Source organism: Hemibagrus wyckioides, linkage group LG04 (genome assembly GCF_019097595.1).
Source record: "Hemibagrus wyckioides isolate EC202008001 linkage group LG04, SWU_Hwy_1.0, whole genome shotgun sequence".
Lineage (NCBI taxonomy): Eukaryota > Metazoa > Chordata > Actinopteri > Siluriformes > Bagridae > Hemibagrus > Hemibagrus wyckioides.
The window spans coordinates 28708699-28736198 of NC_080713.1; the positions used below are offsets into that span (position 1 = coordinate 28708699).

General features: G+C 40.9%; 1 protein-coding gene across 2 annotated transcripts in view; it reads left to right on the forward strand.

The window, feature by feature from the left end:
• The window catches only part of nedd4a (NEDD4 E3 ubiquitin protein ligase a), a 46597-nt gene extending 19777 nt beyond the window's left edge, over positions 1-26820 (forward strand). Inside the window, exons 1-25 of one of the 2 annotated variants that reach the window (XM_058387872.1) lie at positions 1-503; positions 9335-9385; positions 9745-9806; positions 10731-10833; positions 12325-12488; positions 15264-15378; positions 15571-15723; positions 15872-15937; positions 16339-16458; positions 16738-16980; positions 18302-18379; positions 18501-18555; positions 18641-18699; positions 18888-18953; positions 19083-19312; positions 19390-19511; positions 19636-19706; positions 19896-19991; positions 20591-20664; positions 20774-20834; positions 21922-21981; positions 22070-22177; positions 22902-22998; positions 23147-23219; positions 25098-26820. The exon at positions 1-503 is cut by the window's left edge and continues 1117 nt beyond it. In XM_058387872.1, the coding sequence (XP_058243855.1) occupies positions 1-503; positions 9335-9385; positions 9745-9806; positions 10731-10833; positions 12325-12488; positions 15264-15378; positions 15571-15723; positions 15872-15937; positions 16339-16458; positions 16738-16980; positions 18302-18379; positions 18501-18555; positions 18641-18699; positions 18888-18953; positions 19083-19312; positions 19390-19511; positions 19636-19706; positions 19896-19991; positions 20591-20664; positions 20774-20834; positions 21922-21981; positions 22070-22177; positions 22902-22998; positions 23147-23219; positions 25098-25200 (2933 nt within the window). In that variant the 3' untranslated portion in view covers positions 25201-26820. The remainder of the gene's footprint in view (positions 504-9334; positions 9386-9744; positions 9807-10730; positions 10834-12324; positions 12489-15263; positions 15379-15570; positions 15724-15871; positions 15938-16338; positions 16459-16737; positions 16981-18301; positions 18380-18500; positions 18556-18640; positions 18700-18887; positions 18954-19082; positions 19313-19389; positions 19512-19635; positions 19707-19895; positions 19992-20590; positions 20665-20773; positions 20835-21921; positions 21982-22069; positions 22178-22901; positions 22999-23146; positions 23220-25097) is intronic. The other variant, XM_058387871.1, reaches the window with a different exon arrangement.
• The last annotated feature ends 680 nt before the right edge of the window (positions 26821-27500 follow it).

A 27500-nucleotide genomic window follows, 5' to 3' on the forward strand; every position in this document is an offset into this window, starting at 1 on the left:
CGATAAGATCGGATCAACCAGAAAGGCACTCCAGCATCCTGGTGCACTCTGCAAACCAGCCCCCACTTCCACCTGGGAAAGGAAACGCGGCCAGAACTGTGGTCAACATCGACTGCTCTAAATCTTCGGAAAAGTCCGAGGAAGCCAGCTCTAAAATCGGGAACCGTAATCCGAAGCTCTGCCGTAGCACCTCAGCCTGTATGCTTCCTACGGGGAACTTACTGACCGAGAAGAGACACCACACATGTCCGACTATCGGCAAATCCAACGCCTCACAGGAAATCAGTTTTCACCGAGGTTTACAGAGGAGCATTTCCCTCGAGGTGCCCTTCCTGAACACTGGGATTTCATGCCATATGTCCAACACAAAGCAGCTCGGCTGCATGAACGGAGCGGCACATGTGCATATACACGTGTCTCGAGGGAATGCTGCGAAAGCGAACGACTCGTCAAAGGATATCAGCACCAGCGATAAAAAGGAGCCGGCTCCTACCATCTCTGGGGTAAGAGTTCTGATCCTCGGATGAGGGGAAAAAAAGGAAATGCATGATTGGATAATGGATTTTGGTTGAAAATAGTTGACATGATCTAATTATTTTCAAAACCTAGCACTAGTGTTTAGGGCTTTAAGTGTCTGCTATTGATGGGAAGGATGGTCATGATGGTTAACACCAGGGCTAGTTATTCAGTTAGTTTACTGAAGTGATGCTGATATGTAAACCTGAGTTCCACAAGTTCAACATCTTATACTTATTTTTAATATTTGTTACTTAAATTAGATGGTGTCTCTTTATAAGACAGGATCATTCCAGTGTGTAACTGATATAAATAAAACAGACGAATTAGCATTAGCATGGGGATAGTGTCCTGGTATGAAGTTTAGATGACTTTTATAAGAATGAAATACAAAGTCTTGTAGAGAAACCATTATAGCTTGCTTAAACATCATCACTTGAATGTGTGTGTGTGTGTGCTTGTGTACAGATTTTAGTCTGTACGGTCATGCTGTTGGTCTTCGTTGGACGTGACTCGTGTTTACTCTCAACTCAGAAACTGATCTTTCTGAGAAATAATTCACGTTTGGTGTTCAGAAATACTTGTTCAAAAAAAATTCAACGTTTTTCTGTGTTTGTAGACACAAAACCTGTGTGTGTGTGGTGGGTTGGGGGTAGGTGTGTGTGTGTGTGTATATGTTTTGTATACAATTATGGTAAAGGGAGGGCAGGGGGTTCCTCCATTTTTATTATTCTATTAAGACTATGAGAAATCCTTTTAACTGTTTACCTTGTGGCTAATTATAGCAGATAGCCGATAGGGCCTCCTGCAGGGGGATAAATATGGAGCTGACTGTCTCCAGATTGTCTGGCCTCGGCACCGAAATGCCCAGCGCCAGCGACTCAAATTTAACGACATGATCTGAGAGGAGTGCACATGGCTGGAAGTCAGCTGCTGGGCTTTGGGAGGTGGAGGGGATGGGGTGGGGTGGGATTCAGGGTGGGATGCGTCTGACGGGGTATTTCTAGTGTCCAGTGCATCTCTTTTATTAATAATAGCCAGCTTTTTCTGTCCATGACTCCCTCGGTAAGGCCCATATTCCATAAATACATGCTAAATACGTACTGTGTGTTTGTACGTCTCCATAATTCTGCAGTATGAAAGAATTTAACTGTTTTGTGTAGCGCTGGATCAGAGATGGTTAGTGATGTCCATCAAGATCTTTTTATTTATTTATTTATTTATTTATTTATTTATTTATTTATTTATTTATTTATTTATTTATTTATTTATTTATTTATTTTATGTATTTATTTTTGAAGAACATTACAGTGAGGGTCAAAATAAGATCAAATTAGATTTGTCTAATGAAAAGAGAAAGATGTGGTTTTGTAATTGTAGCTCAGTAGCATTTGGCAGCTTAATAATGAAAATTATAAACAAAATAATTATTAATAATGATTTTTTATTAATAACAATAATTATTATTAATATTATTAATAATTATTATTAGCAGAATATTTAATCTTTTTTTTAATTAAGGAACACATTTGACATAAATACGATTGTGTAGCGTTTTATTAGCAAGCTAAAAACCGTCCCACTTGAATCATTTTTACTACACAACAGATCTGGGTTGTAGGAAAATAATCAGCGACTTGAGTGGCATGATGAAGCAAAGTTACTGCTATTACCCTGAAGCCTTGTCTCTTTGACACAAACACATCACTACATGTGCAAACAGCCAGTGAAAGAAAGAAATAAAGCATTCCTCATTTTCTAGCATGGTTCGATTGCGCTGAACAATTCGACTCTGAATCGACTCACCTGCAGGAAGTGAATCGATCATGTTTTGTAGGTGTAAAGATGCTAAACCGAGCCTAAGCTGTAGTGCTACGGAAATGCCTTTTTCCTGAGATACGAGTCTGCAGATCAAATAAAAAGAGAGAATAAACACTGGATGTGACGAATAAAGTTTTAAATGAAACATTTCTTTATTTAGCTAATCATTTCTCTCAGTGGCATGATGAAGCAAAGTGAATTTGAAGCCTGAATTTTCCTCAAAAATTCCTAAAATTCTTTTCTTTCTTTTATACCACAGCAATTTGTCACACATTTAAATGACATCACACTCTTTCTCCATTTACAGCTACGATTAATGTGGAGCATCGTTAGGGGAAAAAAAAGTCAGTTCCTGTTCTCACTTGTGTTATAGCAGCTGTAAAAGATGGTTCTCTCACCAGCCTCCCTTATTTTTTCTCTCAGAGAAAAAGCATCCTGTGTCAAAACCTGTTACTGACACTGGAGACTCCTTCTTTAAACGTTTATTTAACATCGACTTTACATGATATACAAATTCACCATTTTTAATCGTTTTTTGTGACTCTGTGAGTGAGACCATACAAACAATAACGTCATATCACAATGAGTGCATTAATATAAACCTGCTGCTAGTGTCAGAGCTGCTGTTACAGTACAGGTTTGAGGATTCAGCACAACAGCACTGTGATGTCATAATGGGAAAATTACTATAGTGTTATAAAGTGTTTTATTTTTATTTTTGGCTTTTACACCGAATTCTGATCCTGGGAAAGAAATTAGAAAGATTTTAGGAGCTTAATTTGCTTTCAGCTCAGGGTGTAAAGTACACACAGGGATTCCCCAGGCAAGAGCATGCCCAGGTTTTACGATCGCATGTGAAGAATGAGGTTCCCATAAAGAGCATTAGCGACTCTGATTATTGCTGATCCTCTCGTTAATGCAGGGACTCCTCGTCCGTACAGAGAGTGTCCCTGACTCCGCTCTCTCAGGGAACTCTGACGTCTTATCTGGGCTCTCAGTAGCATACATTCCCTCTTCAAGGTCACTCCAGGAGCGGCCCGCACCCGGCCGTACGCTTCCCGAAAGGCCAAGTGCAGTCACCGTGATGTAAATAGGTAGCAGATGTGAGTGTGTAAATTTTAACCTCCTCCAAGTTTGTTTTTCCGCTGTCGTCGCCGCCGCCTTGCACACGATTTTACATGTCACTCAAGCTGGAAGCAATTCTCTGATGTCTGCCACTGATGGTGGCTGTGAATGAGAAAGCTTTGAATCATGGGATGCCGCCTCGCGGTTGTAATCACCCTCAGCGGAAAAAAAAAGAGTGGGGTGGACGTGTGTACTCCAGCTGCACTGCTGATGCTGTTTAAACGAATGGGCTTTGAAAAAGGGCAAACCTCAGGATCGTTTTTTGTTTGTTTGTTTTTTAAAATGCCAAATTAAATCCCATAAACGTGACTGAAAGCCTTTCATGCTAGTTACAAAGCATTATACATTTGTTAATTGTGGCCCATGTTTTGACCTAAAATGCGTCATGGAAAGCTGAATGCAACAAAACGGATCCGAATCTTCGATTGCAAATAATGGGCGTGGCTTATTTGATTGACAAGCGGTCAAAATGGACCGAGATTGTTGAACTTGTCTCTTTGACATAAGCACATCACTACATGTGCAAAGCAACCAGTGAAATAAATAAATAAAGGGAACCTCCTTTTCAAGTGTGGTTCGAACGCACTCAGAAAAAGATACGACTCTGAATCGACTCGCCTGCAGGAAGTGAATCACTCATGTTTTGTAGTTGTAAAGATACTAAACCGAGCCAAGGCACCGAGCTGTAGTGCTACAGAAATGCCTTTCCCTGAGATGTGAATCTGCAGAAACGGACAGAATAAACATTTCAATGTTTTAAACGAGTCATTTCTTTAAATTAGTCATTTTTAAACGAGTTATTTCTAAATGAGTCATTTCTTTAAACAAGTAATTTTTAACAAGTCATTACTAAACAAGTCATTTCTTCAAACGAGTCATTTTTAAGCAAGTTATTTTTAAACGAGTCATTTCTTAAAACGAGTAGTTATTTCTAAACAAGTCATTTCTTCAAATGAGTCATTTCTAAACGAGTCATTTCTTCAAATGAGTCATTTTTAAGCAAGTTATTTTTAAACGAGTCATTTCTTAAAACGAGTAGTTATTTCTAAACGAGTCATTTCTTCAAATGAGTCATTTCTAAATGAGTCATTTCTTCAAATGAGTAGTTTTTTAATGAGTTATTTCTTCAAACGAGTCATTTTTTTAAATCTTTTTTTCCAGAGGATTTTTGATGTTTTTGTTTTGTTTCAACTATTGCTATTGTGCAGGTCGGGAATATTATTTACTCTGGTGGCCTGGAAGCAGTGTTCTTGCCGTATCCCATGATTCAAAGCTTTCTTTATCAGCTAACATCAGTAGCAAGATTAGAGGAGTGTTTCCAGCTTGACCGATAAGCCCAGTGAACCACGGCACAGCTCCACAAGCTCCAGGAGATTGCTGGAGGGTCAGAGCGCTACAGACTTTGGCTTTTTCTCTGATCTGATTCGTCTGATTCATCTCTGAGAATAATTCTCGTGCTCTCTCTCACCGTCGATCTGGTGAATAGACATCGAGTTCCTTAACGATCAAAGTCGGTTGTCTGAAAAGTGCACACCATAGAGCATGTGCTTCAGAGATTTGGCATAGCTTGTCTTTTTCCCCTGGTGTTCACTAACATAAGCCAGGCTGAACCGCTCCGGATAATTATGCTGAACATTTTTCCACTGCTGCTATTGCTCTATAAAATGACCGATAAAAGCCCTCGCATCCAGCAGGAGAAGCTTCCTGTGCTTTCTGTTAAATAGCTGATGTGATGACAGTAAATCGTGGAGAAAGCTTGGAAGAGTGCCACTGTTTTGAATCAGTGTTGTGATATCAGTGATATTTTACACCGATGTTTCCTGTAGCTACGGTTTAAAAGGTGGAAAGTAGTAAAAAACTTTTCCTGCATACACACTCAGCGGTGTGTGACAGCACGGACTTCCTCGTATTTAACTCTCATTAGAGCTGGCTGAATTAATCAAACATTTCTACGTCACTGATAATTTACTTTCTGAAAGTAAGAGGAAAACTTCACACTCACTCAAATGCAGTGTTTTTACACTCTGGAAGGGATTGTTAAAAACAGATTTGATTGGTTAATCAACCAATGGCAACCAGTGAAAATACAGAAGCAGCAAGGCTTTAGTTCATCTTCAGGTCAATAAATACTGCCTAGATCTGACATCTCTTAGGTTTACTGAGCTGCTCTCTGTTACTTAGTCCAGCTGCATTCTCTCATTTACTGTTTTGTATTGTGTTGTGTTGTGTTATTTACTGTAGTGTATGAATGGATGGATGGATGGATGGATGAATTTCTTGTTGGATGGATTGACTGATGGACAGGTGGTCATTTTAATGATGGTTGGAAAAATAAAAGGATGGTTGGATAGACAAGTAGATAAGTATATAGATGGATGGGTGGGTGATTGGATGGATGGATGAATGGTTTTATCACTCTTCTGGATGCCTATGTCACATACATTTTTAGGGTGGATAGGCAGCTAACTAGATGCATGGATTGATGGATGGCTTTGTGAATGAACTGATGAATGGACTGATGCATGCATACATTAATGGACCATTGGATGTAATAAATGGCAGCTGGATTGATTGACAGCCTAGTGGTTGGATATATAGATGGATGGATGGATGAATGGATGGCCCTGTGGATGGACTGATGGATGTACTAATGGCTAAATAGATGGATTGGCAGCTGAATGGAGTGATAGATGGTTAGCTGAATGGGTGATTCAATGGATGAGCAGTTGTGTAGAATGATGGATGGACTGATGGATGCTGGATGGATTAGCGGATGGATGGATGGATGGATGGATGACTCTGTGGATGGACTGTTGGGTGGACAGATACATGCACTCATGGATGGACAAATGGCTAGATGGTTTGATTGGCAGCTGGACAGATGAGTGGATGATTCAGTAAATCATTGTATGGGCATCTGAGTGGATGAATGGATGGATGGATGGATGGATAGATGGATGGAGGGACTGATGGATGGATGGATAGATGGATGGAGGGACTGATGAAGCACATAAATTGAACCTAGTATTCATGAATGTTGAGGTCAGATACAGATAGATTTGTCCTCGTCAATGTCCGTGGTTAAAAGTGCTATACAAATAAAATTGAATAGAATTGAATATCTTCATGTAATTCAAATGACAGAACGTTGTTAAAAACTTTATACTGTTGCTAAATGTTCTTCAGACCTGTTGTTGGTTTTGGAGTATTTGACTCATTAAATTTACACGTTTACAATGTGCATGTGGAGTGTGTGATGAATAGAGTAGTGATGAATTCTGTGAAAAACAGAATTAGTGAACCGTGGCTTTTCTTTAGGATCCTGAACTTTAATGAGCTTTAAATGAGTGTTTTGCAGTGCAGAGTTTAGAAGCTCTCTACTCCTTCTGGTTTGTGCTGTTCTCCAGCCAGAGCTGAAAAATGTGCCTGGGATCTGCTAGAGCGAGCTGAACAGGCTGCATTCCTGTTACTTTGTGGTTTGAGACCCTAATTTTGAGCAAATGTGTGCTCACTGTGGAAAAAAAGAACATGTTGAGAGCAAAATAGCACAAAAACCCACGTCCTCAGTTAAGGCCGTGTCTCCTGCTGGAGAAATACGTTGATTAGACCGCTTGTGTTTGTGCGTTTTCAGTGTGTAGGACAGGCAGAACAGTGCAGTGTGTGTGTGTTAGTGTGTGTTTATGCTGATTAAACACTCTAGTCCGGACCTGTTGAGAAGTTTATGCAAGTCATATTTGTTGTATGTTGTGAAATTCAGCCGCTGGAAAAAACAAAAAATCCAGTTCTAAACTGGATATTATTTGTTTCAGAAACAAGCAGCTTGGGTTTCTCCTGTGTTCGGCTCAGAGACGGTCTTTGCTCTGCAGATTTTTCCCAGTGAAATAATTTAACAAACTTAATCTCATAAAAAAATTCCACCATCGTCACACACGTTTGCTCAGTGTGTTTGCGTTTAAGCAGCCGGTCCGTTTTCTTTGCACTCGTTTACTCGTGTCTGTCCATCTGAGGTGAAGTGTGATGCACAAAAAAATTGATTATGAGAAATAATTTAAAGCAGAGGGTCACTGAGTTTAAGAGAGGGCGTTACATTCAGAATAGAGAAAACAGTTCAGGTCTTAGCTTTCAGGAGGACAAGTACTGACAGACTCAGAGGCCACGCCCCCTTCACTCAGACTGACAACACAGAAACCACGCCTCTTTTAAAAGATTTTCAGACACAGGGGTCACGTCTGCTTTTCTTAGACTGATGCACAGAGACCACACCCTTTTTCATAAGATTGACAGCCACAGAGGCCACGCCTCCTTTGTTGAAACCAGCAGACACAGAGGCCACGCCTCCTTCAATGGAACTGATACATAGAATCCATGTTTCTTTGAATAATATCATCAAACATAGAGGCCACACCTCTGTCACTGAGATTGATCCAAAGAGACCACGCCTCTTTCAGTGATATTAACAGACACAGAGGCCATGCCTCTTTTACTGTGACCCACAGACACAGACCACGCTTTCTCCATTTAAACCAACAGACTCAGAGGCCACACCTCTTTTACTGTGACCTACAGACTCAGAGGCCACACCTCCTTTACTGTGACCTATAGACTCAGAGGCCACACCTCCTTTACTGTGACCTATAGACTCAGAGACCACGCATCCTTCACTGTGACTGATACGTAGAGACCACACCTCTTAATAATATCAACATATACATAGGCCAGGCCTCCTTCACTGTGACCAGACAGACACGTAGGCCACCTCCTTTTCTGTGACTAGTTCATAGAGACCACACCTCTTTCAATAATATCAAGACACATAGACCACGCCTCCTTCACTGTGACTGACAGACACATAAGCCACGCCTTCTTCACTGTGACTGACAAACTCAGAGGCCACACCTACTTCACTGTGACTGACATGTACATAAGCCACACCTTTTTCAATGAGACTGATACATAGAGACCACACCTCTTTCAATAATATCATCAGACACATAGGCCACACCTCCTTCACTGTGACCTACAGATGCACAGGCCACTCCTCCTTTCCTGTGAGTGATACATAGAGACTGCACCTCTTTCAATAATATCAACAAACACAGAGGCCACGCCTATTTTATTGAAACTGACAGACACTGAGGCCACGCCTCCTTTATATAACTTTTTTATAAAACACTTCAGAGGAGAACTTTCCTTTAACCAGAGCAAAAATACAATTTTATTTTTCTCCAAGGGAAATTTGTGATCTAGTTGTCTGCCTCTCTTTCCTTTTCTGTCTGCCATTTTGTCTTTCTTTTCATTCTTTCTTTTACTAGCTCTATTATTCTTTTACTATTTTTTTTTCTTCCCCCAACCCCGGTCAATTCTTCCCTGGTTTATATTTTTGTCTGTTCATTTCTTTTCTTTATTGAATGTATTTAATGAAGGAGCTCGTCCCTCGTCTATCAGCTGCATGCCGTCCTGCCGGTGCAGGAACTCAGGAAGATTCTTACACACTCTGTAGTTTTTCCTGTGTTCAGTTTTTCGCATGTATTTTCATGTTAGTTTCGGGTTTTGTAAATCCCAACATGTGCCTCACTTTTCCCATGAGGACAGAAGTGTGGAATTGCAGATGAGACCAGAAATAGAGACCAGAACCGAGGGTCTTCTCGGGTCAGTCCAGGAACAGAGGAGCGCTGGAGAGTTTCAGCATGGACAGAGACTGAGCACCTGAATATGTCCTTTTATTTTACTGTCATGAACTGATAAAACCTCTCTCTCTCTTTCCTTCTCCATCTCTCTCTCTCTCTCTCTCTCTCTCTCTCTCTCTCTCTCTCTCTCTCCCTCTTCCTCTCTCTCTCTCCCTCCCTCCCTCCCTCTCTCTCTCTCTCCTCAGACACGTGATGATTTCCTGGGTCAGGTGGACGTTCCACTGCATCAGATCCCAGTGAGTGACAGAGCACTTTACTTTATTTTCCTCATAAACGTGTAGGTTCCAGTCGTGTGCGGCTCTCAGGTCTGACGTGACCACACGTGACCCCCACGTCTGTTATTAAGTGTGTTAAAAGCACTGGTGGTGGATGATGAGCGGTGTTTAATCTGGGTGTTTTTAGCCTCCGGCTGTATTTATAGCTGCTGAAGCCCTTATTTAGACCAGCGTGGTGCACAGAGCCGTGTGTTGTGGCTGTAAATGGGAAAATCCGTCACGTTATCAACACGCGCATAAATATTTACACCAGCACACTCGGCCTTTTTAGATTTCTCTGTATTTCACCTGTTTTTAAATATTATTTCTTGTTGTTCCAGACAGAAGCACTGGGCAGCGAGAGACCCTACACATTTAAAGACTTTCTGCTCCATCCAAGAAGGTCATTATTACTGTTATTATTATTATTATTATTATTGTTGTTGTTGTTGTTGTTGTTGTTACACAATACACAATTTAAAATGAAAAAGTAAAAATAAAATAAAAATAATATACAAAATAAAAAATGCACAGAATTATTACAAATTTGTAAACAAAAAAATATTATTATTATTATTATTATTATTATTATTATTATTATTATGTGTTCATAAATAGATTAAGAAATTGTGATAGAATTCTTTACAACTTGTTACAGATAATAAACACAATATATTAATGTAAAAAGAATTTTTATAGACATATAAAAAACTACAAAAATTAAAATAAACCACATCTTAGTAAAATGATAACATTTATTATTATTTTTATTATTATTACACAATACACAATTTAAAATGAAAAAGTAAAAATGAAATTTATAATAATATAAAAAATTAAAAAACAGAATTATTACAAATTTGTAAAAAAAAAATAAATAAATAAATAAATAAATAAAACGTGGTAGTAAACACAATGTATTAATTTAAAAATATTTTTATATATATTTTATAGAAATAGAATTATCTTCATAAAATTATTATATATTATTATTATTATTATTACACAATACATAATTTAAAATGAAAAAGTGAAAAAAAAGAATAAAAATAAAATTATTACAAATTTGTTGGGGAAAAACAATTTATTATTATTATTATTTTTATAGTTTAATTACTTTATTTCGATCTAATTCATCTGGTGTTATTTTGGGAGTGTGGAAAAGTCCAGCTGTTTGTCATTAAGCTGTTTATTTTGTAATAACATCTCCATCATACGGTTCGTTGCTCACTTCACGTGTGTCTTCATTTAGAAGTTTCAGAGAATTGCGTCTGTGTTTCGTGTGTGTCTGTGAACGTCGCATTTTTTAAATATTTGTTCCATGCAGCCACAAGTCACGGGTCAAAGGTCACCTGCGGTTAAAGATGACCTACCTGCCCAAGAACAACGGGTCAGAGGAGGAGCAGAGCGAGCAGGTGGAGGAAGTGGACGTAAGTTTTGGATTGCTGTGTTTATAAACCGACACGACTGAGTAGAGATCTCAGACCCTTTATTTATACACATCATCTCACCCAGGCTGTGTCCCAGTCCACTCTACAGCTCAGTAATCAGGGCTCTCTCTCTCTCTCTCTCTTCCTCTCTCTCTTCTCTTCTTCTCTCTCTGTTTCTCTGTCTCTCTCTCTCTCTCTCTGTTTCTGTTTTTCTCGCTCTTCTCTCTCTCTCTCTCTCTCTCTCTCTCTCTCTCTCTCTCTCAGTTTCTGTCTCTCTCGATCTTCTCTCTCTCTCTCTCTCTCTCTCTGTTTCTCTCTCAGTTTCTGTCTCTCTCTCTCGTTTTCATTCCTAAAGCTTCAGCTATAACTGAAACCGGAGACTCCTTCAATCAGCGTTAAATGAGCGTCTCCTTAAGAACAGATCACGATCACACGTAACGCTAGCTTTATGTGTAGCGTTCGCCATATGAGTCATTGTGAGAGAGCTGTTGCTATGGAAACGTGTCACAGCGAGCACATTAAGTGGACATTTGTGATTTGTAGCTGCACTGCTGCGATTTCTTTCCCCATCGGATTTGGTGAAATAGCATCGTGTTCTCGTTGTGGTGTTTTTTTCGCTGTCGGTGTTTTCCAGTAAACAGACGTTTCACTGTGTTCAGCTCTGCAGCCTTCCAAAAATAAGCTGATCAAACAGAGCCGCGCGAGGCGCAGAGCAGCTTCCTGGGATGTTTTCAACTCAGTTTTCCACGTTAGCGTAGTATAACTGGAGGGAAACGTTTCTGGGAATGAAGAAAGAGCGTGAAAGAGAGCTTGTCCGTCGTACAGTGACTCCTGTGTTTTAAAGCAGCGGGCCCCCATGCCTGTGAGTCTGGAGTTATATTTGCCCCGTGGCCTCAGGTGAGGATTCACTCGAACCCGCTACCCTTCTATCCTTCACCCACTCTGAAATCTGCACTCCTGACCACAAAATCGGAGCGCTCTCATCGTGTTGCTATAGAAATAGCACTCGCTGTACTGTATCACACTCCAGCAGTATGCCCTTAGGACCAATTCCAAAGAAATCGCGTGAGGTGAATCATTTAAGGAATCGATTCTGTAGTCAAATCATTTTCAGGAATCGACTCTGGAGTTGAATCACATTAAAGATTCGATTCCTCATTTGAATCGTTTTAAGAAATCAACTCTATAGTCGAATCATTTCAAGGAGTCGATTTCATATTTGAAGAGCGAGAGAGAGAGAGAGAGAGAGAGAGAAAGAGAGCGAGAGAGAGAGAAATAAGACTTGTTTTTTCTGTATTTGTGATGAGTAGGTTGTTGACCGAAACAGGGTTTTGATCAGACTGAGCATGTCTGAATTGTTTCAGGGAGTCATTACGAGCAGTGCATTGTGGGTATTCTGTATGTAAAGACTGTGGGATTATGGGGTTTCATAGGCGTATGTTCAGACGTGTCCAGACGTCTCTCTCCACTGCTTGATATTTTGTCCTGCAGCCTGGCTGGGAGTTCCTGGAGAGTCAGGACGTGTGTGGGCCATGTCAAACACACCAGCTGCCCGCGCTGCCCCCTGGCTGGGAGGAGAGGCAGGACAACCTCGGCAGAACTTACTACGTCAACCATGAGAACCGAACCACGCAGTGGCACAGACCCACCACCCAGTAAGAGAACATCACAGCAACATGGAACATCACAGGAACCTTTTACACTAAAACTACTCACTGGGGCTGTGGTACCTTAATAAGGAACTTTCACCTTGAATGTTTATACTTTAACATATCCTTCTTAGAATAAAGTTTTAAAGGGACACTACATGGAATGTTCTAGTAACTAAAGGTACTAAACACTGCTTAATGATACCCTTCATAAGCAAGAGAAAGTACAGATGAGTTCCTTTTTCCTATAAGAGACATGTTTATTACATGAAAAGTCAAGTCAAAGAAGCTTTATTGTCACTTCAACCATATATAGCTGATGTAGTACACTGTGAAGTGAAACAACGTTCCTCCTAGACCAGAGGTGCTACACAGAACACACAGACAAACATAGAGCTATACATAGAGATAAAGACTAAACTATACTTAAGGAGCAATAAATAAACTAGACATAGAACAGAAGTGCACAGAATGACAAGACAAGACAGTGCAGACAAACAACATATAGACCAACTTTTGTTCAGATAGAAGTGTATACAGTGAGTGCAAATAAGAAACTGACACTTTGTGCAAAGAACAGTGTATACAGTGAATGCAAATAAAGTGACACGTGTAAACAGGATTAATATAAAAAATATAAAGTGAAATGTAAAGTGACATGTTCATGCAAACAGGACAATTTAGTGTGTGTGTGTGTGTGTGTGTCCAGCACAGTTCAGTTCTTCTTGGAACACAGTTCTCAGCTTGTGCATGTGTGTTATGTATGTGTGTGTGTGTCCATGTCCAGCACAGTTCAGTTTCTCCTGTTGAGATCAGATCTTGGTTGTGTGTGTGTGTGAGTGTTTAGTTCAGCTCAGTTCTCTGTTGAGATACCTGATTGCCTGAGACTGTTTAACAGTCTGGTTGTGCAGGTCCGAATGCTTCGGTACCTCTTACCGGATGGCAGAAGGGTGAAGAGTGTGTGTGAGGGGTGTGTGGGGTGTGTAAGAGTGTGTGTGGGGTGTGTAAGAGTGTGTGTGAGGGGTGGGTGGGGTGTGTAAGAGTGTGTGTGAGGGGTGGGTGGGGTGTGTAAGAGTGTGTGTGAGGGGTGGGTGGGGTGTGTAAGAGTGTGTGTGAGGGGTGGGTGGGGTGTGTAAGAGTGTGTGTGAGGGGTGTGTGGGGTGTGTAAGAGTGTGTGTGAGGGGTGTGTGGGGTGTGTAAGAGTGTGTGTGAGGAGTGTGTGGGGTCAGCCACAATGCTGTTGGCTTTGCGGATGCAGTGTGTGGTGTAAATGTCCGTGATAGAGGGGAGAGAGACTCCGATGATCTTCTCAGCTGTCCTCACTATCCGCTGAAGGGTCTTGTGATCCGAGACGGTGCAGTTCCCAAACCAGGCAGTGATGCAGCTGCTCAGGACGCTCTCGATGGTCCCCCTGTAGAAGGTGGTCAGGATGGGAGGTTGAAGGTGAGCCTTCCTCAGCCTTCGCTGGAAGTAGAGACGCTGCTGGGCCTTTCTGGTGATGGAGCTGGTGTTGAGTGACCAGGTGAAGTTCTCCGCCAGATGGACACCAAGGAATTTGATGCTCTTGACGATCTCCACAGAGGAGCCATCGATGTTCAGTGGAGAATGGTCACTCTTTGTTCTCCTGAAGTCAACAACCATCTCTTTAGTCTTGTTCAGAGACAGGTGAACATCGAGAGCGAGCGAGCGAGCGAGAGAGAGAGAGAGAGAGAGAGAGAGAGAGGGATGGATGGATGGATGGATGGATGGATGGATGGATGGATGGATGGATGGATGGATGGATGGATGGATGGATAGATAGACAGACAGACAGACAGACAGACAGACAGACAGAGAGAGAAAGAGAGAGGGATGGATGGATGGATAGATAGATAGATAGATAGATAGATAGATAGATAGATAGATAGATAGATAGATAGATAGATAGATAGATAGATAGATAGATAGATAGATAGATAGATAGATAGATACTTTATTCATCCCAATGGGATATTCTGTCTACCATATGAAGGTTCCAGGTTCTTTAAGGTTCCTGCATTTATCCGTTCTCTGGAATGAAGGTTCTGAGAAGGTTCAGTACGGCCGGTAGCTTCACTAAACTTTTAAATTCCTCCTTGAAGCCTATTTATTTACCTTATATTTTTTATCTTTAATCTTCTATCTTCTAACACTTTTTTTTTAACATTCAGGTAAAAGATCCACATGTGTGAAACATCTGTCCTTGATGGTTCCACAGCAGCAACAAGGACTGGTCCGGTTTAGTTCCTCTATTTCATAGGGGATATAAAGAAACCCAGCTGTTGATTTGCTTTCCGTAACAACAGCTCACCGGTTTCCATGGCAACCACGCAGGATGAAAGAGTTGACGCATGGTAACAGGACAGGTTTGCCAGTTTATTAGGTACAGAGCACTTTGTAGGTCTACTGTAGCTCTGTAGAAAGTATTGGCGCCCCTCGGCTAGTGGAAAGGAGAGACGGAGAGTGGAGGTGTGGGTTTCTAATAAATTGGCAACTCAGGGAATGAAAGGATTACTTACAGTAAAATGCTGCCCCCTGCAGGTGGAGAATGTCCTTACAGCCTTGTGCTGGAGTTTCTTCCATATGCTGTGTGTGTGTGTGTGTGTGTGTGTGAGGCAATGTTCACACACTCACCTGTGTACTTTATGTACATGGAAGATACAATTTCATACATTACATTTGTACTGTAACACACTCTAAACTCAGGTGCTACAGTGTACAGAGCCGAAAACAAGGAAGTGGTGTGTGTGTGTGTGTGTCCAGGGACGTGCAGAGAGAGGCGGAGCTGAGGCAGAGCACACACGTACAGCTTCCTTTCATCACACGCAGACAAATCTCTGATCACGATGAGAACAACGAGCGCAGAGAGTCACCTGAGGTATATATACACACACACACACACTTATAACACACATAAGCACATGTGCCTGCACAAACCCATCTTTAACATCTATTTGCCTGTGTGTGTGTATATATCTTGATATCTTGAACATGCCTCTGTGTGTGTGTGTGTGTGTGTGTATCCTGAACATGCCTGTGTGTGTGTGTGTGTGTGTGTGTGTGTGTATAGAGCTGGGAGATCATCACTGAGGATGAGGGAACTCTGTACAGCAGTCAGAATCAGGTCTCTCCTCCTCCTCCACACTCTCCGCTGGATTACACCACGTTCTCTGAGGAGTTCTGCAGGTTACAGGTCGGTGGTGAGAGGCGCACCTCCGTCACTGTGAGTACACACACACACACACACACACAATAATAATAATAATAATAATTGTAATAAAAGAAGAAATCGTCAGTTTTAAATTTTGGGAGCTTATTCTGTCTGTCTGTCTGTCTGTGTGCGTGTGTGCGTGTGTGTACACTAACCGCAGGGTCATGGCAGTCGGAGAGGGAGTGCACCATTGCTGACTGTAGAGGAACATCCAGTTCATCCTGTGGTGAGAAAATATTCTCATGTTATTACAAGTTTATAAACTAATTTTTTATTACATTTTATAACACACAGTGAAACAGGAGGGAAATTACTGTGGTATAAAGTGTCATTCTCTCTCTCTCTCTCTCTCTCTCTCTCTCTCTCTCTCTCTGTCACACATAAACACACACTCTGTCTCTGTCCTTCATCTCTCTTTGTCTCCCTCTATCTCTCTTTCTTTCTCACTCTTTTTCTGTTTAACTTTTCTGTCTGTCTCTGTCCTACTACTTCTTCTCTCTCTCTCTCTCTCTCTCTCTCTCTCTATCTTTTCTGTCTCTGTCCTTCTCCCCCTCTGTTTCTCTCTCTCTCTCTCTCTCTCTCTCTCTCTCTGTCTCTCTCTCTCTCTCTCTCTCTCTCTCTCTGTAGATGTTGCCCACGACCCCCGGTTTGCCCCCTGGCTGGGAGGAGAAGCAGGACAGTAAGGGTCGAATTTATTACATCAACCACAAGAGCAGAACCACCACCTGGACCCGGCCACTCGTTCAGGTCTCTCTCTCTCTCACACACACACACACACACACAAACACACACACACACAAACACACAAATGTTTGCAATCATGGACTCACAATTTTGTTGTTTCTTTTACATTTGTAACATTATTGTTTTTTACTGGCGTTGGATGCCTATATCTCATTAATAGCTCAAGACAATACAAACAAATAAACAAACAAACAAACAAATAAATAAATAAACGGTCTCTTGGGTGTGAGACGCACCTTGCTGTAATAACAGAGGTCCTTTGTTTTGGCGTTATTCCCACAGTTGATCCAGCCGGCTGAAGGAGTCGTCTCGTCTCCAGGGGGCGGAGTCTGTGGTCGCTCTCCGAGCCCCACGGTGTATGCCCCGCCCCAAGCCTCACCCCAAGCCTCGCCCATGCACTCCCCTGGCCCTCAGCACACACACACCTTCGATTTCACAGGCTCCATGCCTCCAGGGTGGGAGGTCCGGAGCGCTCCAAACGGCCGGCCCTTCTTCATCGACCACAACACCAAGAGCACTACGTGGGTGAGTGTGTGTGTGTGTGTGTGTGTGTGTGTGTGTGCGCGCATGAGAAAGACTCTGGATGATATCATCTATCACACATTTGGATTTTAGTGATGTTAACACAGATTTTTAATTTTTTTATTTTTATTTTTTAATATTTATTTAAAAAAATGTATTAAACATAAAAATGAAATAAAAAATAAAATGTATTAAATATGTAACTGAAATAAAAATAAAATGTATTAAATATATAAATTAAGTAAAAATAAAATGTATTGAGTATATAAATGAAATAAAAAAATAAAATGTATTGAATATATAAATGAAATAAAAAAATAAAATGTATTGAATATATAAATGAAATAAAAAAATAAAATGTATTAAATATATAAATTAAGTTAAAAAAATAAAATATATTGAATATATAAAAGAAATTTAAAAAATGTATGAAATATATAAATGAAATAAACATAAAATGTATTAAATATATAAATGAAATAAAAAATAAAATGCATTAAATATATAAATGAAATAAAAAATAAAATGTATTAAATATATATAAATGAAATAAAAAAATAAAATGTATTATATATATATATATATATATATATATATATATATATATATATATATATATATATATATATATATATATATATAAATAAATGAAATAAAAATAAAATGTATTGAATGTATAAATGCAATAAAAAAAATAAAATGTATTAAATATATATAAATGAAATAAAAAAATAAAATGTATTATATATATATATATATATATATATATATATATATATATATAAATGAAATAAAAATAAAATGTATTGAATGTATAAATGCAATAAAAAAAATAAAATGTATTAAATATATATAAATGAAATTAAAAAACATTAAATAAAAATGTATTATGTATTAAATAAAAAATAACATGTATTAAACATAAAAATTAAATTAAAAAATATAACATTAAATAAAATTGTATCATGTACTAAATAAAAACGTATTACTTAATAAATAAAAAATAAAAAGTATAAAACATATAAATCAAATTAAAAAGTAAAATGTATTAAATATTTAAATGATATAAAAAATATAAAACATTAAATATTTAAATAAAAAAAAATAAAACATTTTAAATATATCAATTGAGTAAAATTAAACCGTATTAAATGAAAACTAAAACATATAAATTAAATAAATTGGTATTATGTATTAAAATTAAACGTGACATTACTTTGTTTTTTGCTGTTAAAAAAAAAAATGTCGTGTTGATGTCACGTCATACATCGTTAAAGTACGGGTTCGACTTCAATAATGAACACCACTTCCTGTGTCCAAACAGGAAGACCCCAGGTTGAGGATTCCTGTTCACATGAGGAAACAAGCCTCGCTCGACCCCAACGACCTGGGCCCGCTGCCGGTAAGGTCAAAGGTCAACCTTTCATATGCCTCGTGATCAAATTTGAACCTTTTACACTTGTGTATGAAACGGTCAGTGAATGAGCACCTGTGTGTGTGTGTGTGTGTGTTTTGATTCGTAGCCTGGCTGGGAGGAGAGGGTTCACAGTGACGGAAGAATCTTCTACATCGACCACAGTACGCGCACACACACACACACACACACACACACACATGATCAGTGTGTAGAACAGATGAAGATAATGAAATGTCTCTTCTACAGACACTAAGACCACACAGTGGGAAGACCCCAGACTGCAGAACTCCGCCATCACCGGACCGGTAAGTTCACACGTCTCGTCTCGTCTGGGGTTCTGAGATTTTTAATAAACTCACACACACACACATACAGACACACACACACACACACACACACACATGAAAGTGAGTGGGACTAAATTCATTGAAACATGTGTCCTGTTGTGAGTTTTATTCTCGCACGTGTGTGTGTGCGTATGTGTGTGTTTCAGGCCGTGCCTTACTCCAGAGACTACAAGCAGAAGTACGAGTATTTCCGCAAGAAGCTGAAGAAACCAGTACGAACACTTTAGTGTTCCACAGAACATCTGAACCAAACCTGTTACATTCCAGCACTGCATTTCATCTTTCTTTCTTTTTTTTCTGTTCCTTTTCTTCTCTCTCTCTCTCTCTCTCTATTTCTGCAGGCGGATATCCCGAACCGTTTCGAGATGTCCGTGAGAAGGAACGCTCTGCTGGAGGACTCGTACCGTCGCATCCTGTCTGTCAAACGGCCCGACCTTCTCAAGGCCCGCCTCTGGGTGGAGTTTGCAGGGGAGAGGGGTCTGGACTACGGGGGTGTGGCCAGAGAGTGGTTCTTCCTCATCTCCAAGGAGATGTTTAACCCTTATTATGGGCTGTTTGAGTACTCTGCTCTGTAAGTCAGTGATATAGACAAAGTAAGACGACACCATCACTCTGTAAAAATGTTTAACCCGAGTCCCGGATTTTCAGGGACAACTTCACGCTGCAGATCAACCCCAACTCAGGCCTCTGCAACGAGGATCATCTCTCCTACTTCAAGTTCATCGGGCGTGTGGCGGGGATGGCCGTCTACCACGGCAAGCTGCTGGACGGTGCGTGTGACCTCGCCGTTGCTTTCCTAACCGTTCCTAATCGCAGTCGGGTTTTAGTGTGAGATTTCACAGACGCTCCATGATACGTTTTTAATAAATACAAATGATTCCTGTCTCTCTCCAGCGTTTTTCATTCGACCGTTCTACAAGATGATGCTACAGAAGCCGATCACGTTACAGGACATGGAGTCTGTGGTGAGCCACGGGATTCCAATCCTGTGTCTTTAATAAAATGAATACATAAATACATACATACATAAATAAATAAATAAATAAAGTACAATCAAAATTTTTAGGAAAATTTAGAAACCTAATTGTTGTAGGTACAAACCAGTTGTTGCCAGATTATTGCCTAAGTGTGTGTGTGTGTGTGTGTGATTCCAGGACAGCGAGTACTTTAACTCTCTGAAATGGATCCTGGAGAATGACCCCACGGACCTGGATCTCCGCTTCACCATCGACGAGGAGCTCTTCGGACAGGTGATCATCCTCTTTACACCTGCTGCTTCACATTTCAGACTAGAGCGGTCATTTAGAAATGGACATTTAGAAGTAGACAGGATTTACACGTACAGAACAGAACAGGAAAAACATTCTCTTATTATCCTGACTCTCTGTGAAGCCGCTTTGTGGAAAGTGTCCGTTGTTAAAAGCGTCTCACAGATAAAATCGAATGGAATTGAATCCTTTTTCCCCAAAAAATAAAAACCAGAAGCTCTCTGCTGGAAAGATCTACAATCCCACCTTCACCTTCCGTCTTTGTCACGTCACAAATAATACATTCTCAAATTTAACCCCGAATTTGATCGTGAGTTAAAGCTCTGTTTTGTTTTCACGCTATTTGTAAAAGGTTTATATGGAAAATCTGATGTTCTGTGTAGGCTCTCACATTGAGCTTGAACACTTCCTGTTACAATTATCTCAAAAATCCTCATGTTTTCAGGGAACATCTGCTCTCTAATGGAAGGTTTAAAAACTTTTTATTTAAACACATTTTCCAGGTTTTAATAGCAGGCTCCCGGTGTTCAGGTGAAGCTGGAGTCATCTTCATGATGTTTGTACCCTGTGTGTTGTTGTAGACGCACCAGCACGAGTTAAAGCCGGGCGGCGCTGACGTGATCGTCACCGACTCCAACAAGAAAGAGTACATCCAGTAAGCTGACAGACGCTCGGTCACCTCGCGCTTAACGCCGTTACCTGTATAGCGTAAAAGATGCTGGTTTGTTTCAGGCGTAATTAATGCCCTGTGTTGTGTTTCGTAGCCTCGTGATGCAGTGGAGATTCGTGAACCGGGTTCAGAAGCAAATGTCCGCCTTCAAGGAGGTAAATACAACCGCTTCGGGGGATTTTCCCAGTCTTTAATGAGTAAAACCAGTTTCCCAGTCCTTTCTGAGAAAAAACAGTTTCCCAGTCCCTTTTGAAGAAAACCAGTTTCCCAGTCCTTTCTGAAGAAAACCAGTTTCCCAGTCCCTTCTAAAGAAAACCAGTTTTCCAGTCCTTTCTGAAGAAAACTAGTTTCCCAGTCTTAAATGAGTAAAACCAGTTTCCCAGTCATGAATGAGGAAAACCAGTTTCACAGTTCTTTCTGAGGAAAACCAGTTTCCCAGTCCTTAACATGGAAAACCAGTTTCCCAGTCCTTAACATGGAAAACCAGTTTCCCAGTCCTTAACATGGAAAACCAGTTTCCCAGTCCTTAATGAGTAAAACCAGTTTTCCAGACCTTTCTGAGGAAAACCAGTTTCCCAGTGGTTAATGAGTAAAACCAGTTTCCCAGTCCTTAATGAGTAAAACCAGTTTCCCAGTCCTTAATGAGTAAAACCAGTTTCCCAGTGGTTAATGAGTAAAACCAGTTTCCCAGTGGTTAATGAGTAAAACCAGTTTCCCAGTCTTAAATGAGTAAAACCAGTTTCCCAGTGGTTAATGAGGAAAACCAGTTTCCCAGTGGTTAATGATCAAAACCAGTTTCCCAGTGGTTAATGATCAAAACCAGTTTCCCAGTGGTTAATGATCAAAACCAGTTTCCCAGTGGTTAATGATCAAAACCAGTTTCCCAGTGGTTAATGATCAAAACCAGTTTCCCAGTGGTTAATGATCAAAACCAGTTTCCCAGTGGTTAATGAGGAAAACCAGTTTCCCAGTGGTTAATGAGGAAAACCAGTTTCCCAGTGGTTAATGAGGAAAACCAGTTTCCCAGTGGTTAATGAGGAAAACCAGTTTCCCAGTGGTTAATGAGGAAAACCAGTTTCCCAGTCCTTTCTGAGGAAACCCAGTATCACTCTGTACTGTAATAAGAGTCTCATGTTTTATTGATACTGGTCCATCACCCCATCATCACACGTCCCAGATGTAGAGTACAGTCTCTTCTTCACGTGTTTTTTACGTGAGCGTATCGTCCACTTTTCCTCACAGGGATTCTACGAGCTCATCCCACAGGACCTGATCAAGATCTTCGATGAGAACGAGCTGGAGGTGAGCTTCATTTACGTTCAGACTCAGTCTCAGGAGTCCGGCGGTTTCTGTCTAACGTCTCCTGTCCTGTCGCCTGTCTGACCCTCAGCTGCTGATGTGCGGTCTGGGCGACGTGGACGTTAACGACTGGAGAGAGAACACCAAGTATAAGAACGGTTACGGACCCAACCAACCCGTCATCCAGTGGTTCTGGAAGGTGAGTGTGGAGGAGCTGGGATTAAAGTCAGAGAAAATAAATATTAAAGTATAAAGTGTTTAAAGGTGAGATTCTGTTTTATCTTAAACACCATGTAAAGTTTAAATGGGAGACAGTCTCCTCAGGTACACGCTGAACTCACTGACCGGGCTGGTCACAGAACTGTCCAGTGGGTGTGGCCTAATATTCTAATCAGGACAGTTGATTGACAGCCTGCTACATCAGAAATCTCTCTCTCTCTCTCTCTCTCTCTCTCTCTCGGTGTCTCTCTTTGTCTATGTCTGTTTCTTTGTCTGCATCTTTTTATCTCTTTTCTATCTCTCTATCCTTTTCTCTCTCTCCCAATTCATCTCACATTGCCTGTCTACCACTCTCTCTGTTTCTCTCTTTGTTTTTTGTTTCTCTCTCTCTCTCTCTCTCTCTCTCTCTCCCTCTCTCTCTCTCTCTCTCTCTCTCTCCCTCTCTCTCTCTCTCTCTCCCTCTCTCTCTCCCTCTCTCTCTCTCTCTCTCTCTCTCTCTCTCTCTCTCTCTCTCTCTCTCTCTCTCTCTCTCTGTCTCTCTCTCTCTCTCTCTCTCTCTCCCTCTCTCTCTCTCTCTCTCTCTCTCTCTCCCTCCCCCTCTCTCTGTCCCTCTCTCTCTTTCTCTCTCTCTCTCTCTCTCTCTCTCTCCCTCTCTCTCTCTCCCTCTCTCTCTCTCCCTCCCTCTCTCTCTCCCCCTCTCTCAGGCTGTGTTGCTGATGGATGCTGAGAAGCGAATCCGGTTGCTGCAGTTTGTTACAGGAACATCTCGCGTGCCCATGAACGGTTTTGCTGAGCTCTACGGTAAGCCACGCCCCCTTTATCATTAATAAAAGAAGTGATTGGCTGATTATCAGTGCATTACAGATCAGAGTAAATAAACGCTCACAGTGAACAGCGTGTGTCTGAAACACTTCCTGCTGACTGTGGTGTGTTTATCCTGGACGTTTAGGGTCCAATGGGCCGCAGTTATTCACCATCGAGCAGTGGGGAACCCGAGACAAACTGCCCCGAGCTCACACCTGGTGAGTAACCCCGTTAATCTTCTTCCTGAGGGTCAACACATGGTCTAAAGGGTCTTGAGACTCAAAGGTTTTCTTCAAGCATTGACCTGCAGTATGACTGAATCCATTTTACTCTCAAACCTGACCAGTTTCCCAGTCTCTAATGAGGAAAACCAGTATCCCAGTCCTTAATGAGTAAAACCAGTTTCCCAGATCTTAATGAAGAAAAAACTGTTTCCCAGTCTCTAATGAGGAAAACCAGTATCCCAGTCCTTAATGAGTAAAACCAGTATCCCAGACTTTTCTGAGGAAAACCAGTATCCCAAACTTTTCTGAGGAAAACCAGTATCCCAGACTTTTCTGAGGAAAACCAGTATCCCAGTCCTTAATGAAGAAAAAACTGTTTCCCAGACCCTAATGAGGAAAACCAGTATCCCAGACTTTTCTGAGGAAAACCAGTATCCCAGACTTTTCTGAGGAAAACCAGTATCCCAGTCCTTAATGAAGAAAAAACTGTTTCCCAGTCTCTAATGAGGAAAACCAGTATCCCAGTCCTTAATGGGTAAAACCAGTATCCCAGACTTTTCTGAGGAAAACCAGTATCCCAGACTTTTCTGAGGAAAACCAGTATCCCAGACTTTTCTGAGGAAAACCAGGTATCCCAGTCCTTAATGAGTAAAACCAGTTTCCCAGATCTTAATGAAGAAAAAACTGTTTCCCAGTCTCTAATGAGGAAAACCAGTATCCCAGTCCTTAATGAGTAAAACCAGTATCCCAGACTTTTCTGAGGAAAACCAGTATCCCAGACTTTTCTGAGGAAAACCAGTATCCCAGACTTTTCTGAGGAAAACCAGTATCCCAGTCCTTAATGAAGAAAAAACTGTTTCCCAGACCCTAATGAGGAAAACCAGTATCCCAGTCCTTAATGAAGAAAAAACTGTTTCCCAGACCCTAATGAGGAAAACCAGTATCCCAGACTTTTCTGAGGAAAACCAGTATCCCAGTCCTTAATGAAGAAAAAACTGTTTCCCAGACCCTAATGAGGAAAACCAGTATCCCAGACTTTTCTGAGGAAAACCAGTATCCCAGACTTTTCTGAGGAAAACCAGTATCCCAGTCCTTAATGAAGAAAAAACTGTTTCCCAGACCCTAATGAGGAAAACCAGTATCCCAGTCCTTAATGAGTAAAACCAGTATCCCAGACTTTTCTGAGGAAAACCAGTATCCCAGACTTTTCTGAGGAAAACCAGTATCCCAGTCCTTAATGAAGAAAAAACTGTTTCCCAGTCTCTAATGAGGAAAACCAGTATCCCAGTCCTTAATGAGTAAAACCAGTATCCCAGACTTTTCTGAGGAAAACCAGTATCCCAGTCCTTAATGAAGAAAAAACTGTTTCCCAGACCCTAATGAGGAAAACCAGTATCCCAGACCTTTCTGAGGAAAACCAGTATCCCAGACTTTTCTGAGGAAAACCAGTATCCCAGACTTTTCTGAGGAAAACCAGTATCCCAGACTTTTCTGAGGAAAACCAGTATCCCAGACTTTTCTGAGGAAAACCAGTATCCCAGACTTTTCTGAGGAAAACCAGTATCCCAGTCCTTAATGAGTAAAACCAGTTTCCCAGACCTTAATGAAGAAAACCAGTATCCCAGACCTTTCTGAGGAAAACCAGTTTGTATCTAAACTGTGTCTCCAGAGATACCTTTGTCCTCTTGGTTGATGATGATGGTCACAGGGTCACACTGGACCCAGAGCCTCTTCATGTTCACATTAAACACTTATCTGATTTATTATTGTCAGAATTTCAGAGGAATGAGGAGGGTGAAAACTTACGTACCGTGTGTGTGTGTGTGTGTGTGTGTGTGTGTGTGTGTGTGTGTGTGTGTGTGTGTGTGTCAGCTTTAACCGCCTGGACCTGCCTCCGTACGAGTCGTTTGAGGAGCTGCGTGAGAAGCTCAACATCGCCATCGAGAACACTCAGGGCTTCGACGGAGTCGACTAGGGGCGTCACCATGGCGACGGTGTTACCACGGAGATCGTGGCGGGCGTACCGGCACTCACGTCACGTCACACCTCGAGGCGAGGCGACACGCGCCCGTCTGAGATTTTTTATTCTTTCCTTCAGTCAGGATCAGGGAGTGGAGGAAGCCCGAGCTCGAGAAAAATCCCACAAACGCTCTTCTTATCTATCACTGCATCCAGCTCCTCATCACCGGCTCGCGGCTTCCTCCACCGCGTTTACACACCTGGACTTCCTGTTTATTTCCAGTCCAAATAAACCACATGTCTGTAGACTCCATCATAAACACAGCATCTCAGCACACACACCTGAGTGGAGTGGAGTGTCTGCGCTCTACACACACACCATGTTTCAGTGTTCTTATCATGAATGAACAGCTTGTACAGCGCACTGCAGCATTTACACGTGGTCTTTACACGTGGATAATTAACTGGCCTACACGTGTCACAGCATCGCTCCTGATATTAACGTTAATGCTCATCAGCAGCGCCTCAGTGTTGTGATGAAGTGTAACACACAGCCTTCATCTCAGGGTCTGGTGGCAGTATTCGTCATAGACGCTCCTGTCTTCATCTTATCTTATCTCTCTATCTCTTCTGTCTCTCTATCCTTTCTCACTCTCTCTCTACCTGTTTGCCTCATATTGCCTGTCTCTCTCTCTCTCTCTCTCTCTCTCTCTCTCATTCCTGCTGCACGCTTTAAAGCGGCGTTTACGTGAACCTGGAAGCTTCAGGAAACACAAGGTCTTTGCTCTTCATATCAGATTTTGTACTTTAACACCTTTAGAGAGTCTTTTATAAGAAGTCTTAATCGGCGTCTGGGAGTCGGCCAGCGAGCTCGTCCTTCCCGGTCTTCGTTTTCCCGGAAGAAATCCTCAGCTTGGCCTGTTCTCGGATATGTTTACATGCTGAGCGTAAGCACTTTCTCTTTCTCGCTATGGAACTTTATCAGACTGTTAAACTTCAGTGCCCTCGTCCGTCCCTGAGATCAGATCCTCAGTTTCCTCGCTCCGTGTTAAAATACTAAAAATACTTTTTTCTTTATTAGGGAATTTTTATGGGAATATCCGCCCTTTAACGCCGAGGAGCACACATGAAAAAAAGCACAGAGTTTGTGTGGAGGACCAGAGGGCAAAATGGAAAATAAATAAATTAATAAATAAATATCTTATAAAAAAAAAAAAAAAAGATTAAAATAAATTCCTTACTTGCTGGTTTATAATCAATTCAAAATGATATGTAAAAAAATAAATAAATATAAATTCTGAGTAGTATTTTTTTTTTTGCCTGATGATTTTTAATAAAAAAAATATATTTTATATGAATTAACAGTTGAATAAATAATAATTTAGTAATACATGCAGGTTGTTTCTTTTTTTCTTTTCTTTTTTAAAATATATTTATAGTTTATTTGTTTTTTATTTTTTTTCCCCGCTCTGGTCCACCATTTTCAGCAATATTAAAGGGATAAAATGTGTATTAGTAACGAAAACATGCCTTTAATCTGGAATATAAATCATAATGGTTTAATCGGGTTTACGTGCCAGTGTTCTTGGCAACATATTTTTTTTGGGAAACAAATAAAGAGAAAATGGAAAAAATATCTCGTTTGTGTAGTTTCTTGTCTCCATGTTTCCAGCATCTTCTTCACACAGAGGTTCGGTCATTACACTGAGTAGCCACAAGAGGGCAGCAGGTTCACTGCAGCAGGTTTACACACTCCAGCGGGTTTTAGATGCTGTGTGTGATGAGTGAAGCGCTTATTCCATCACACACACACACACACACACACACTTCACTTTATTCAGTATGCTTGATGAGTGTGTGTGTGTGTGTGATGAGTGAAGCGCTTATTCCATCACACACACACACACACACACTTCACTTTATTCAGTATGCTTGATGAGTGTGTGATGAGTGAAGCGCTTATTCCATCACACACACACACACACACACTTCACTTTATTCAGTATGCTTGATGAGTGTGTGTGTGTGTGATGAGTGAAGCGCTTATTCCATCACACACACACACACACACACTTCACTTTATTCAGTATGCTTGATGAGTGTGTGTGTGTGTGTGATGAGTGAAGCGCTTATTCCATCACACACACACACACACACTTCACTTTATTCAGTATGCTTGATGAGTGTGTGTGTGTGTGTGATGAGTGAAGCGCTTATTCCATCACACACACACACACACACACACTTCACTTTATTCAGTATGCTTGATGAGTGTGTGTGTGTGTGTGATGAGTGAAGCGCTTATTCCATCACACA